We start from the raw sequence: 11,759 nt of genomic DNA, 5'->3' as shown, positions 1-11,759 counted from the left end.
CCCGACTGCCCCACTGCTCCCACGGGGCTCCCACCTCAGCCCACTCCAGAGCCAGGGAACTCCAGGGAAGGGCTTCCCATCTGGGAATTTCTGATGGCACTGATGCCTCACATTGACATTGAACAAGTGACATTTGGTTGGGATCTGGCCAGACTGGGCCAGTTTGGTTTGACCAGTGGCCAAAGTCAGCACCAAAGACACAGACTCCAGCTGAAGGAATCAGTGTCATTTCCTGCAGTTCAGAGCAGCAAAGAATCACAAAAGGAGCAGCTCAGCAATGCACCCAATCATCCCCACCAAAGATTGCCTGATTAGGAAAGATGCAGCAGCATTTACCCTCAGCCTTTGCCATCCCCCAGATGCACACAGCAGCTGGGGAAGCTGTCACAGCCAAGGGCTGCAGAGCCACTCCTGGGCACTGGCAATTCCTGCAGGTGCCTCCAGCCCCAGCTGAGGCTCCAAGCCCGCTGGGAGAGGGCCCAGCTCTGGCAGTGCTGAATGGACAAACTGACAGCACTGCCAGTGTGCCAACATCTGCTTTCATCCTCCTCTTGGCTCCCTACCAACGTCTGGCCAGGCCTCAAGGAGGAGCCAAGGCAGCTGACTTTGATCCTTCAGCCCCACACAAGGCCAGATGTCAGATTTCATGGCCTTGTCTGGCTTCTAAATACACAAAGGTCCATCCATGTTTCACTAAGGAGTGGCTACATCTATCACAGTGCTAATGACCATGCATATCTCAGCAGGGAGCAGATACAAAGATAACCTTTGCTTGGAAGGTTCCTCCAGAGGCCACCTTGGGCTCAGGGCCTGCTGTCCAGGCCTCACTCAGGGCTGCTGTGCAGGCCTTGGCACTTCAGGGACGTGCTTTAGTGCTGGGCTTGGCACTGCTGGCTGAGCGGCTGCACTGGGTGAGCTCAGAGGGCTTTTCCAACAGAAAGGATTCTGTGATTCCATGATGATATCCGCTGCATTCAGCTGGAGCTATTTCAGCAGCATTACTTTGCTCCAGAAGTTCCCTCTTGCCCAGCTCCTGTGGCCTGAGGCTTCAGCTCCTTCAGCTCCTGGTGCTGAGCTGCTCATGCTGAACGAGAGCACTCGGAGAGACGAATCCAGTCCATGCAATTCCTTCTGGGACACGCAGAGGGGAGGCTGTGCAAACAGGAGCATTGTTTGCTGTGGCCTCCTCTCTGCCCTTCACGCCTTTCAGCGCTTTGAAGCAGCCAAGAGCTTTCTCCAAGAGTGCAATGGAGCAGCTGTTCCTGCTCGCAGGCCTGGCTCTTCCCAGTCTCTGCCCTTGCCTGCTTCTGCCCCTCTTGCTGTGCCCTCTGTTCCCCCAGGGCTGGCTGGCTGCTGCCCAGGACTGTGGCACTGGCACAGATCCAGTGCTCCAGAGCCTCCTTTCTGTGCCCTTGGAGCTGCCTGGGCACAGCAGCCTTTTCCATCTGGAAGCTCCCCATAGACAGGGAGTGCCCAGCTCCGTTCCTTGCACAGCCTCCAGGAGCCCAGGGCTGCCATCTCAAGTCCCTGCTGGCACTGGGGGCTCCCAGGTGCCTCAGGCTGCTGTGACACCGCTGCACACGGGAGGGAACAGGGCCAGGGGCTGTGCTGAAAGTCAGCTCCATCTGCTGCTGCTGCTGCTGCTGCTGCTGCTGCTGCTGTGGGGTCATTTGTGCAGCCCTGGCCCAGAGTCAGGGATCAGATGCTGCCAGTCTCTTCCAGCCCTGGCTGCTCAGAGGTTGGGCCTTGGAGCCTCAGGTGGCCAAAGGCAGCTGCTGCTGGGCCCTCTGTGTGTGCCCGTGTTCAGCAGTGCTGCTCCATCAGTCTGTGCCCAGCAACGGGGAAAAGCCTCAGCCCTGCAGGGCCAGGAGCTGCTGGGCTCTGCCTGAGCAGCTCAGCCAGCAGGAAGGGAGCTGCTCCACACAGGAACCAGGAGCAAAGGACATTCCTTCTGTAGGACATGTTTTCTATTTAAAGGAAAAAAAGGAAAAAGAAAAAAAACTGTATAAAATGTGAAAGATGAAAACAAAACCCAAGTGTTAGTGAAAAACTTCTGAAACTTTGCATTAAGAGGTAAATGATCTTTTTTAAAGGGGAACTCAGTTATTTACATTGTAAATGTGCTGATGGCGTGGATCTTACTGACCTCAGCAGCCTTTGAAAAGATTCTGGGCTTTGTTTCCAACATTGCCATTTGAAATTGTCCTCAAAGCAAGAGGAAATTGCTTTGTGCCCTGCCAGCTCAAAGCAGGACTGGGAATGGAAACTCTGTCAAAGCCCAAATCCTTTAGAAGATGCCCTTCCTTCTCAGCCTGGGAAGGAGCTGCACATTCCCTTTGAAACTGTCAGGGATTTCTTAGAGAAACAAAGTGCCACTTAGGGCTTTTTGCTCTGGTTTGGCAGTGCAGAAGGGCAATTCTCCATCCATCAGCTCCAGACTGCACTGCCTCAGGAACACGGCCCACTCGCCAGCTTTGGCCCACTCAGGCACTTCTAGAGGAGGAAGAAAGTGCAATTGCACAATTCCAGCCAATCAAGAAGGAAGAATGGGACAGACAAACACCCTGTGCAGATCCAGGCATTCAGCTGGGACTGTGGAGGGTTTGGGTTCTTGCCAATTGGATGTGTGTCCCCAGCTGCAATCTCTGGGCCTGCAGCAGAGTCTCACTCAGCTGCCAAAGCAGAAAGCTCAGGCGCTGTGCTCGCAAGGGGCTTGTCTGATGCAAAGCTGTCAGAGCAATGGGAGGGCAGAGCCAGCCAAGCTGGGCCCAGGGCTGAGCCCAGCAGAGCCCTGGCAGAGCCCAGAGCAGCCTCAGCAGCCGCAGAGCCCGGCTGCAAGGAGAGAAAGCAGAAAGTGCCCGTCAGCTGAGGGCTCCTGTGCCCTTGTGCCAAGGCCTGCGGTGCCCAGGCCATGCTGGCTGTGCCCAGAGCTGTGCCCAGAGCTGCCCATCCCTGCTGCCTTTGGCAGCAGAGCAGGAGGGCAGGACATGTGCCCAGCCTGCAGCCAGCCACGGCACATCCAGCCCTCAGCAGCTGCCCAGAGCAGGATGCTCCTGTGCTCACTGCCATCTCCCAAAAGCTCTGATCCCACCCTGCCAAGCACACAGGGACCCACCTCACGCCAGCCACGGCTGCAAGAAAAGCTGCTCCCAAACCACGGCCTCAGCCTTCTCCAAGGCCACCACCCATCCACGCCACAGCTGCTCCCAAGCACTTCCCCATCTGCACTGGACCACCTGGAACGCTTCCTCTGGAAAAACAAACAACACATTCTTGAAAAGAGATTAGAGACAAAAAGGGAGAACAAGAAAAATGGGAAAAACTCTTATCTCTGTCAGGGCCTTGAGGAAGGCCCAACTCCCACATGTTAGGGAAAAACCCAGCCATGGCTGAGGGAAGCCCACACTTTCTCACTTCCACCCTGCGCTGCCCCCCAAAATCACGGTGATCCCAAAGCAAACAAGGGCAGTGCAGCAGCCCAGCCCTTCCTTGCCTGCAGAGCAAAGCAGCCCCTGCACAGCTTCTGGAGTCCCACCTCTGCTCCCACCATGGGGCTTTGCTTGTGTCGGGCTGGCTGCCCCAGCCCCAGCCCCAGCCCAGGCCACGGTGGCTGCTGGGGGCTGTTGGCAGGGCCAGGAGCCCACTCCCATTTGTACCCAGCCCAGCCCATGCCCCAGCCCTGCCAAAAGCAGCTGGGCAGCGACTGAAGAATGAGTTGCATCTGCCCCAGCAAAGGGGGAACCTTTGCTTCCCAGCCAGGCTGGGCCATGCCCAAATCTGGCAGCATTTCCCTGCGTGGGGACTCACCTGCAAATTCCCTGTGGAGTCTGGCTTTGAAGAAGATGCCAGAATCAAAGTCCATCACCTTCAGCCTCCAGTGGCCAGGCTGAGGAAGAGCTTCTCATCCTTGATGTCATCCTGGCTGTCTCCAGCAGCAGCAGCAGCAGCAGCAGCAGCAGCAGCATTCCCACCCAGTACAGCTTCTCCAGGGGCTCCTTCTCCTTCCCTGGGGGGAGACCAGGCTCTCAGGGCTCTGCCCAGGGCCCCAGCTGTCAGGGAACCAGCACAAGCAAAACCAGCTTGGATGGCGGCCACCAGTGCTGGGCAGAGCAGTTCAGCTGCAGCACAAGGGCTGCGTGTGCCCATCCCATGACCCCCGTGCAGTGACACAGGCAGCACAAAAAGGTCTGGGTTCCTTTGCTTCTGATTGCCAAGGCATGTGTGGAGCTGCAACTTACCAGGGCCCTGGATCAAAGTGTGCCTGTGGCTCTCTCCCTTCTTCTAGGGCCGAGGAATATCCTGCACCCAAGGATCAGAGAACAGGTCTTCTAATGTGGGTCTTTCCAAGGAGTTCACGGATAAACACCACCTGATCAGATCTTTGCACTCTGGGCAGAGAAAGCAGAAAGTGCCGGTCAGCCAGAGAACGCTCCTGTCCGCTTTGCCCCACTATTGCCATGCCCAGGCCTTGCTGGATGCACTCAGGGCTGGGCCTAAACTTTCCCATCAATTCCCTGTTTTGGAGGAGAGCAGGACATGTGCCACCTCCTCAGCAGCTGCCAGAGTGGGATGCTCACGAGCCCGCTGCTGGCTCCCAGCACTGGGATTCCCCCCGTGCCCAGAGAAGAGGATCCACCTTGAGAGAGCCCTTGTGGCAGCGGGAGCTGGCCCCAGCTGAGGTTCCGGCCCCTCCTGAAAGGGTGCTCCCCGCAGACCATCTGGTGCAGCAGGATGCCCAGGGACCAGATCGTTGCTGCCTCGCCATGGTACCAGCCAAAGTCGTTCCATTCCGGGGGGCTGTAGGACGGTGTTCCTATGGAATACAGATGGAGTTCAGCAGGGGGATGCTGCTGCTCCCAGAGCCTGGCCCCAGCATCCCTGGGCCTGCGGGGGCTGCATCAGTGGCACACAGGGTGACCACTGCCCTCTCGCCAGCACCTGGGACTTGTGCACAAACTAAGGCGTGGAAAAGAAGCCACTGGTGTCAGAAGAGGGCAGAGGAAGCCCCAGCTAAGCCTGACCATGACATGCAAAGGAAAAACCCTCTGTGCTGGGGAAAACATGCCTTTATCCTCCCTGCCTGCATTGCCCCAAAAATATTAGGAAGCCAAGGCAAACAGGGCGAGTGGAGCAGTGCAAGCCCTTCCTCTCGCCTGCACACCAAACTGGCTGGGGCACAGGTTCCTCCCCCCTCTCTGCTACCCCCACCCACGGGGGTTTTAGTCGGGCTGGCTGCCCCAGCCCAGCCCCAGTCCTGGGCAGAGTGGCTGGCAAAGGCTGCCAGCAGGGCTGGAAGATGGCTCCCCACCCAGCCCCGCTCTAAAGCAACTCAGCTGAAGACTCAGTCCCCTGACTGGCAGGAAAAGGGAGAATCCCCGCTGCCACAGCCACCTTGGGCTGGGAGATGTTGGGCCATGAGATCCCGGGACCAGGAGTACACCCTTACGTGGGCTCACCTGCAAAGTGGGTGTAGGCTGTCTCTTGCAGGTAGGTGCCACAGCCAAAGTCAATCAGTTTGGCCTGCCCGGTGGCCAGGTCAAGCACGATGTTCCCTGGCTTGATGTCGCGGTGCAGGACCCCGCAGCTGGTGCAGTGCCGCACGGCCTCCAGCACCTGGCGGAACAGCTCCCGCGCCACCTCCTCGGGCAGGAACCGCCGTGCCTCAATGAAACGCTGCAGGTCCAGACACCGCTCTGGCCGCTCCATCACCATCACGATGTGGTTGGGCAGCTCGAACCACTCCAGCAGCTCGACCACGCCGGGGAAGCCAGTGGACACCTTGGCCTGCAGCACGATCTCCAGCGGGGCCCTGCTGCCGTCGGGCTGCGGGAGGAGCACGATGCCCTCAGTGGGGCCGATGCCGTGCCAGGCCTGGGGAAGCCCTGAGCCAGCCCGGGATGCTCTGCGCCCTGCGCTGCGCCCACGCCCGCTCCCCCTCGAGGCGTCCTGGCGGCTTCCACCGTGCCGGGCCTCGGCTCATCCCCGCCCGGCAGCCCCGGCTGCTGCCGCTGGCCCCGCTCACTCACCAGCTCGCCCCAGTGCCGGACGCGGTTCCGTGGCACCCTCTTGATGGCCACCTGCAAGCCAAGGACAGCAGCGGGCTCAGCTCGCCGCCCGCCCTTCCCAGCCCCATCCTCCTCCTCCTCCTCGTCCTCCTCCGCCCCCTCGTCCTGCGCCCGCCGCCGGCCCCGCCGCTCACCGGGGCGCCGTCCGAGAGCCGCGTGGCCGCGAAGACGCTGCCGAATCCTCCGCGCCCCAGCAGCGAGCCCAGGCGGTAGCGCTCCTGCAGGGCCTCGGGCGCCGTCCCTGCGGGCGGGACGCGGCTGTCAGCGCTCGGCCCGGGGCCAGCAACGGCCCCCGAGCGCCCCTCAGCCGCCCCGGGCCGGCCATGCCCAGGCCTTCGCTCCTCGCAACGCGGCACGGGAGGCTCGGGGCCGGCGGCCGCGCTGCCGAGCGGCGGAGCTCGGGCCGGGGAAGCCGCAGCGGAGGCGGCGGCAGCGGCCGCGCCGCCTGTGTCCTCCGCGGGCCCCGGGAGGAGCCGGGGCCGGGGCCGGGGCCGGGCTCGGGGCTGGAGCCTGCCTCGGGGCCGGGGCCGGGCTCGGGCCAGGCGGAGGCGAAGGGCGGCGATGCCGCCCCCGCACACGGCACTGATGCCCGCCCAGCAGCGCCACCGCCAGTAGGGCCAGAGCCGGGCGGAGGCGAGACCGCGGCGGGACGGGCGGGGCCGGGCACGGGGCAGCCCCGCCCGGGGCCGGGGGCGGGCCGGGGGCATGGCCCGGCCCGGCAGGGGGAGAGGGAGGCGGGGACACGAGAGGGAGGCGGGGAGAGGAGAGGGACGCCGGGCAAGGGACCCCGGGAGAAGGGTGCCCGACGGCGGGAAAGGGAGACTCAGAGAAAGAAAGAGAGAAAGACCAAGAAAGAGAGACAGAGAAAGAAAGAGAGAAGGAGAAAGATCGTTATAGATTATCTGCTTTTGCTTCTTCTGTCGCTGTTGCCGCCGCTGCTGCTGCCGCCGCTGCTGCTGCCGCCGCTGCCGCCGCTGCAACTGAAGCACCGGGGTCGTTCGTCCCCGTGTCCGTTCCCCGCTCGCCCCACGAGCCCCACGTTCGAGCCCCGCGCGCCCCGGGCACAGCCCCTGAGTCTGTCCAAACACGGGAACTTTGCAGCCTTGAGCCCAGGTGCAGAGCCCTGACTCCTGCACACTGGCACAGCAATCCCCTCGCTTGCTGCTCTGCATTGGCCTGGCTGAGGGGCAAACACTGGCGGGACACTTTCCCTTGGGCTAGGATTCCTACCTGAGCCCAGCACTGCACGTACATCTCCAGTGTTGCCTTCCAGTAAAAACAGGGGAAGCAAAACTCTGTGTGGCTCATGGTATTTTAGAGTGTCTAAAAATCACTAAGCCACCGATCTTAAAGGTGCAGTGCATCTGGAATTACTGGGATGGAGAAGTAGTGCAACATGGAAAAGGGGAGCATAGAAAGAAATAGAGGAAAACATCTTGGATTGTTTCTTTCATTTTCATTTCACTTCTGGAAAGCTGTTGCTGTTTTCCAGGAATCTTCTCCTGTTTGCTCTTGCCAAGAATCTCTCCTGGAGAACAAGGTCAAGCTTCTGTCCCAAGATTTGCCACCAGCTGCAGCTTCTCTTGGCTTTCCACACTGCACAGTGTCTGCAGCAGGACTTTTGCAGCAAAGCAGGACAACTGTTTGGAGAACTTTACATGTCCTTTCTTTTCCTGGTGGGCTGGGGTGTTGTGCCACTGGTGAAGTTTCCATTGTGACTGTTTGTGCTGCTTTAGGGCAAATTTTGGGAGGAAACCTCCAAAAGGGGTCCGTCTAGAAAGCAACTTCAAGCGGCTCCTCCCCCTACTAGTTCCGGAAAAAACTTCCCTGGAGAAAAGTGGAGAAACCAGGTTATTTAGAAGTAAAGTATTCGCAAGCATGAAAAATTAATAATATTAAATGAAACCTCTGACAGTGCTGAAGAGATGGCAAATTCAGAGACTCCTTTTTGTGGGTTGTAGTTGGCTCAATCGGTCTCTTCTAAGTCCCTCTGGTGCTGGAATGCAGCGTCCCAGACCTCAGTGGGCCACAGGTGTGAGCTGCAGGTGTTTTTCTGGGTTTTCAGTCCAGAGCAGGTTTAAACAGTTCCAAAAAAAGGAAAGTCCCAGTCCCAGGAACTTCTCTGCCTAAGCTAGCTAAAACCAAATTGCTGGACCTGGGCTGTGAAGGCACCGGGAAATTTCCAGCTCTGGGCACTGGCGGTGCCAGCAAACACCAGTGAAACCTTCTGGTCCTCGTCCGGACCATTGGCCAGTGGTTTCCCTGAGAACCAGCTCTGGCCACTTTACAGACAGAGACTGCTTTCATCTGCTTGTCTGGAAACAGAACTTTAATGAAGGCAAACACAACAAACAGGACGGCGTGCACAGTACACAGAGCAATGCAGAAAAAAGCCTGGGTCTAGGGTCTAGCAGGGATATTTATACATTTATATATGGGGAGGGGTTAAGGTGGGATCTGAGGGAAGGATCCAAGAGGAAGGAAGGATTATGAATATTACAATTTTTGCAGTAAAATGTAACCAATGGTAGCAAAGACAACTCAGAACTTTCTAGTAACAATCTGCATAATTGAACAAGAGGATTTTGGGCGGGAGCTCCTGCTGACCCCAACTAAAGAGGGTTTTCCCACGGCCTTAAGCCAAGGTCTCCTTCTTCTTTTAAACCAACCCCAACACACCAGATCTGGGTGGAGCCTGGTTTTGGTTTTCTTTGCCAGACAATTGCTGCATTTGGGTTGTGCTGGCACAGGGAAATTGCCAGATCTGGGCACTGGCGGTGCCAGCTCACCGCAGATCTGGGGGCTGCTGGTGCTATCACCAGAAAATTGCTGAGTTTTGTCTTTCTGTGCCAGCAAACTGCTGGGCTTGGGCTGTGCTGCCACTGGGAAACTGCTGGATCTGAGCACTGGCAGTGCCAGCAAACACCAGATCTGGGTGGGGCCTGCACCAGGTATTTGCAAGGTTTTGGGTTTCTTTACCAGAAAATTCCTCGACTCGGGCTGTGCCGGCACCGGGAAATTCCCGCATCTGGGCACTGGTGGTGCCTGCAAACACCGGATCTTGGCATTGCCAATGACGGTAGCAGGGAATTGCCAGATTTTGGCTTTCTTTGCCAGAAAACTGCTGGACTTGGCTCTGCCAGAACGGGGAAATATCCAGATGTGAGCACTGGCAGTGGCAGCAAACACCAGGTCTGGGCACCTGTATTGGCATCAGGAAATTGCCGGATTTTGGTTTTCTGTGCCAGCAAATTGCTGGACTTGGACTGTGCCAGTACTGGGAAATTTCCTGATCTGGGCACTTGCGCAGCAGGCACCAGATCTGGGTGGTGTGTTGTAGTGTGTTTTCATACATTGTAATACTTTGTGATAGTTTAGGTTTTGAATCCCCGTATTTTTCCCAAATGGTTCATCCCAGATGGTACCCCCCTCCCTTTCCCTGTGTAATCCTTTGCCCTTGCTGAGATCATCCCCAAATCCCCACCCTGGCTCTCTGTCAATCACTCAGCATCCCATCCCCTCCCTCTAGAAGCTTCGGTCCAGGATGTCGAGTGATCAGCCAGAGGCCAGGGGTCAGCTCCCCAAACCTTGCCCCATACGCTGTCCTAAATGTCCATCCCCCAGGACCCATCCCTTAGGGTCACTTCTTGGTTAGTCAAATGTTCTCTACTTTGGCTTTCCACCTCCCTTTAAATGTAACCTTGGCACATCTCCCGGGCTCTGGGCAGGAGGCCCCTGAGGTGTAGGGGCTCCTTTGGGACACCTGGAATAAAACCTTGGATTAACCCCTGCTAAGAGTCGGCCCTTTCTCTTCTACCGCTGTCTCTGGTGTCTCTTGTGCTGCACAGGCGGCCAGCCCAGGAGCCCTCAGTACCCTCGGGGCACAGAGAGTGTCTCCCCGCTGTCGGCCGTGTCGGGGCTGCCCCCGGTGTCTGCCGACTTGGGACTGGCCCAGGGTTCCTGAGAGGCTCCCAGAGAGACAGAGACAGTGGTGCTGGTGGCAGCACCAGGAAGCTACCGGGTTTGGCTTTCTTTGCCAGAAAATGGCTGCATTTCGGTTGTGCCAGCACTGGGAAATTGCCAGATGTGGGCACTGGCAGTGCCAGCGCACACCAGATCTTGGCGGGGAATGTGCTGGCACTGGAAAATTGCCAAATGTGACCTTTCTGTGCCAGCAAACTGCTGGAATTGTGCTGTGCAGGCATCTGAAAAATTCCGGATCTGGGCACTGTCGGTGTCAGCACACACGAGATCGGAGTAGTGTAGGCACCAGGTATTTGCCTGGTTTTGGCTTTCTTTGCCAGCAAATTGCTGGACTTGGGCTGTGGTGGCACGGGGAAATGTTCAGATCTGGGCATGGGCGGTGCCATCAAACACCAGGTCTGGGTGGTGACAGTCTTGGCACCAGGAAATTGCTGCGTTTTGTCTTCTTTTTCCAAAAAACTGCTGCACTTGGGCTGTGTTGGAACCGAGTATGTCCAGACTGGGGTACGGGCGGTGGCAGCAAACACCAGATCATGGCATTGCCGGTGTCAGCAGTGGGAAATTGCCAGATTTTGGCTTTCTTTACCAGAAAATTGCTGGACTTGGCTCTGCCGGAACAAGGGAATTTCCAGATCTGGGCGCTGGAGGTGGCAGCAAATACCAGATCTGGGCAGTGCCAGACCCAGTAATGTTGGAAATGAATTTGTAGAGAATTTTTAAGGTTTGATAGAAGGTTTCTATAGTATGTAAGCAAGTGTTGTTGAAGGTTCCCCCCAGACTGCAGAACTTGCTGCAGCTGTGAGGGTGTTTCGAACATTCCAACAACCCTTCAATTCAGTCACAGGTTCTGCATATGTCACCGGGATAGCAGAGCGGGCAGAGCGTGCCCTGATCAAGGAAGTCCAAAATAAAAAATTCTACAGCTTGCTCTCTGAATTAATTTGGTTCATCTCCCACAGAGAGCAACCTTATCACATCCTGCACATCCGGTAGCACACAGAGCTGCCAAGATACATCACTGAGGGCAAGCGGAGAGCAGACTTGTTAGCAATGGCAGCAAGTGCCACCCACATTTCCCCCGCTGCACCACGTCTTTCAACAGGCTCGTCTAAGCCATGCATTCTTCCCTCAGAATGCTCCAGCTTTAGTAGGTCAATTTAAGATTTCCAGAGACCAAGCCAAGGCAATTGTCTCCACCTGCCCCAATTGCCAATCCCTCGCCCTCCCTTCCATAGGGACAAAATGAAGAAAATTACAGTGACAACTAACTTGACCATTCATGTTTCTATCAGTGGTCGAACAGTCGATACCTGACTCACTGGAGGACCAGATGGCCACTCCCAGGACACCCCGAAATACCTTAACAGCTGCTGCCACCGTCACTGTGCTCCTGTGCATCCAAACAGCGGTTGGATGGGTCGTGCCACAACCAACAGAAAACCTATGGGTCACACTGGGGAAATCTCTCAAGCAGGATAACTTTTGCATGGCCATGGGAGGTGCAAAAGACCCGCTGTCTACATGTCTGGTGGGAATCCCCCTGTCACCAAATGAATATCCCTGTGCAGGTAAGAAGCCCACCCTGGTAGACACCTGGGACGAGTGGATGAAGATCTTACCCCATGCACCACAGGACCTCCAAGAACGAGACCTACCGGGCTCCTCAAAGCGACTTCTTGTGTCAACTTTTTCTAGGAGCCACCCCAACAA

The 11,759-nt window shown here is 57.3% G+C and overlaps 1 protein-coding gene across 1 annotated transcript; it reads right to left on the bottom strand.

The window, feature by feature from the left end:
* Positions 1–4,281: 4,281 nt before the first annotated feature.
* Positions 4,282–7,373, bottom strand: LOC139604377 (serine/threonine-protein kinase pim-1-like). The gene is made up of 6 exons (XM_071455548.1): positions 7,318–7,373; positions 6,200–6,887; positions 6,027–6,077; positions 5,457–5,823; positions 4,637–4,813; positions 4,282–4,388 (listed from the first exon to the last, which is right to left on the bottom strand). The coding sequence occupies exons 1-6, from the start codon at positions 7,371–7,373 to the stop codon at positions 4,282–4,284; spliced, it is 1,446 nt and encodes a 481-aa protein (XP_071311649.1).
* Between the last annotated feature and the right edge of the window lie 4,386 nt (positions 7,374–11,759).

Source organism: Agelaius tricolor, unplaced genomic scaffold (genome assembly GCF_023055355.1).
Source record: "Agelaius tricolor isolate 1412-34295 unplaced genomic scaffold, bAgeTri1.0.p SCAF_50, whole genome shotgun sequence".
Taxonomy (NCBI): Eukaryota; Metazoa; Chordata; class Aves; order Passeriformes; family Icteridae; genus Agelaius; species Agelaius tricolor.
This window is presented reverse-complemented; position numbering and strand designations above follow the sequence as displayed.